This window comes from Colobus angolensis, unplaced genomic scaffold (assembly GCF_000951035.1).
Source record: "Colobus angolensis palliatus isolate OR3802 unplaced genomic scaffold, Cang.pa_1.0 Scaffold34, whole genome shotgun sequence".
NCBI lineage: Eukaryota > Metazoa > Chordata > Mammalia > Primates > Cercopithecidae > Colobus > Colobus angolensis.
In genome coordinates this window covers 6,182,130-6,182,803 of record NW_012116710.1, presented here as the reverse complement: position 1 = coordinate 6,182,803, position 674 = coordinate 6,182,130, and the positions used below count along the sequence as shown (strand labels likewise).

The following is a 674-nucleotide window of genomic DNA, read 5'->3' as shown; positions in this document are numbered from 1 at the left end:
GGAGGTGGAGTCCCAGGCCGCCCCCGCCGTCGAGGCCAAGGCCATGGCGGCCGAGGCGGCATCCGCGGAGCCGGAGGCAGTCCTTGGACGTTCCCTGGGCGGCTCGGCCACCTCGCTGTGCCTGCTGCCATCCGAGGAAACTTCCAGGGAGGAGTCTCGGGCCGCAGGCAGCCCTCGAAGGAGCCGATCCGGTGCCCTGGGGCCACCAACCTCGGCGCCCCCTACCCTAGCTCTGGTTCCTGGGGGGGCCGCGGCCCGGCCAAGGCCACAGCAGCGCTATTCGTTCGACGGGGACTACGGGGCACTATTCCAGAGCCACAGTTACCCGCGCCGCGCCCGGCGGACAAAGCGTCACCGGTCCACGCCGCACCTGGACGGGGCTGGAGGGGGCGCGGCCGGGGAGGATGAAGACTTGGGGCTGGGCTCCGCCAGGGCGCGCCTGGCCTTCACCAGCACCGAGTGGATGCTGGAGAGTACCGTGTGAGTGGCGGGCGGGTGCCGGGACGCCTGGGTGCCACAGACCAAACGCCCAGCCGCACGGACGCTGGGGCGGGACTGGGAGAAATCGCAGCGCCAAGACCTTGGACCGGAGTGGAGACGCGCCCTTGCCCCCGGGAAGGGGCGGGGCGGCCTCGGGCTGCGGCTTGAGGCCATGCCCCCGTGCCCAGGGAGGG

The 674-nt window shown here is 72.8% G+C and overlaps 1 protein-coding gene across 1 annotated transcript in view; it reads left to right on the top strand.

Annotated features, from left to right (window-relative positions):
• Positions 1–674, top strand: part of LRFN1 (leucine rich repeat and fibronectin type III domain containing 1) — an 11,384-nt gene extending 10,710 nt beyond the window's left edge. Inside the window, exon 5 of the mRNA XM_011952529.1 lies at positions 5–674. Within this exon, the coding sequence (XP_011807919.1) occupies positions 5–484 (480 nt within the window). The 3' untranslated portion in view covers positions 485–674. The remainder of the gene's footprint in view (positions 1–4) is intronic.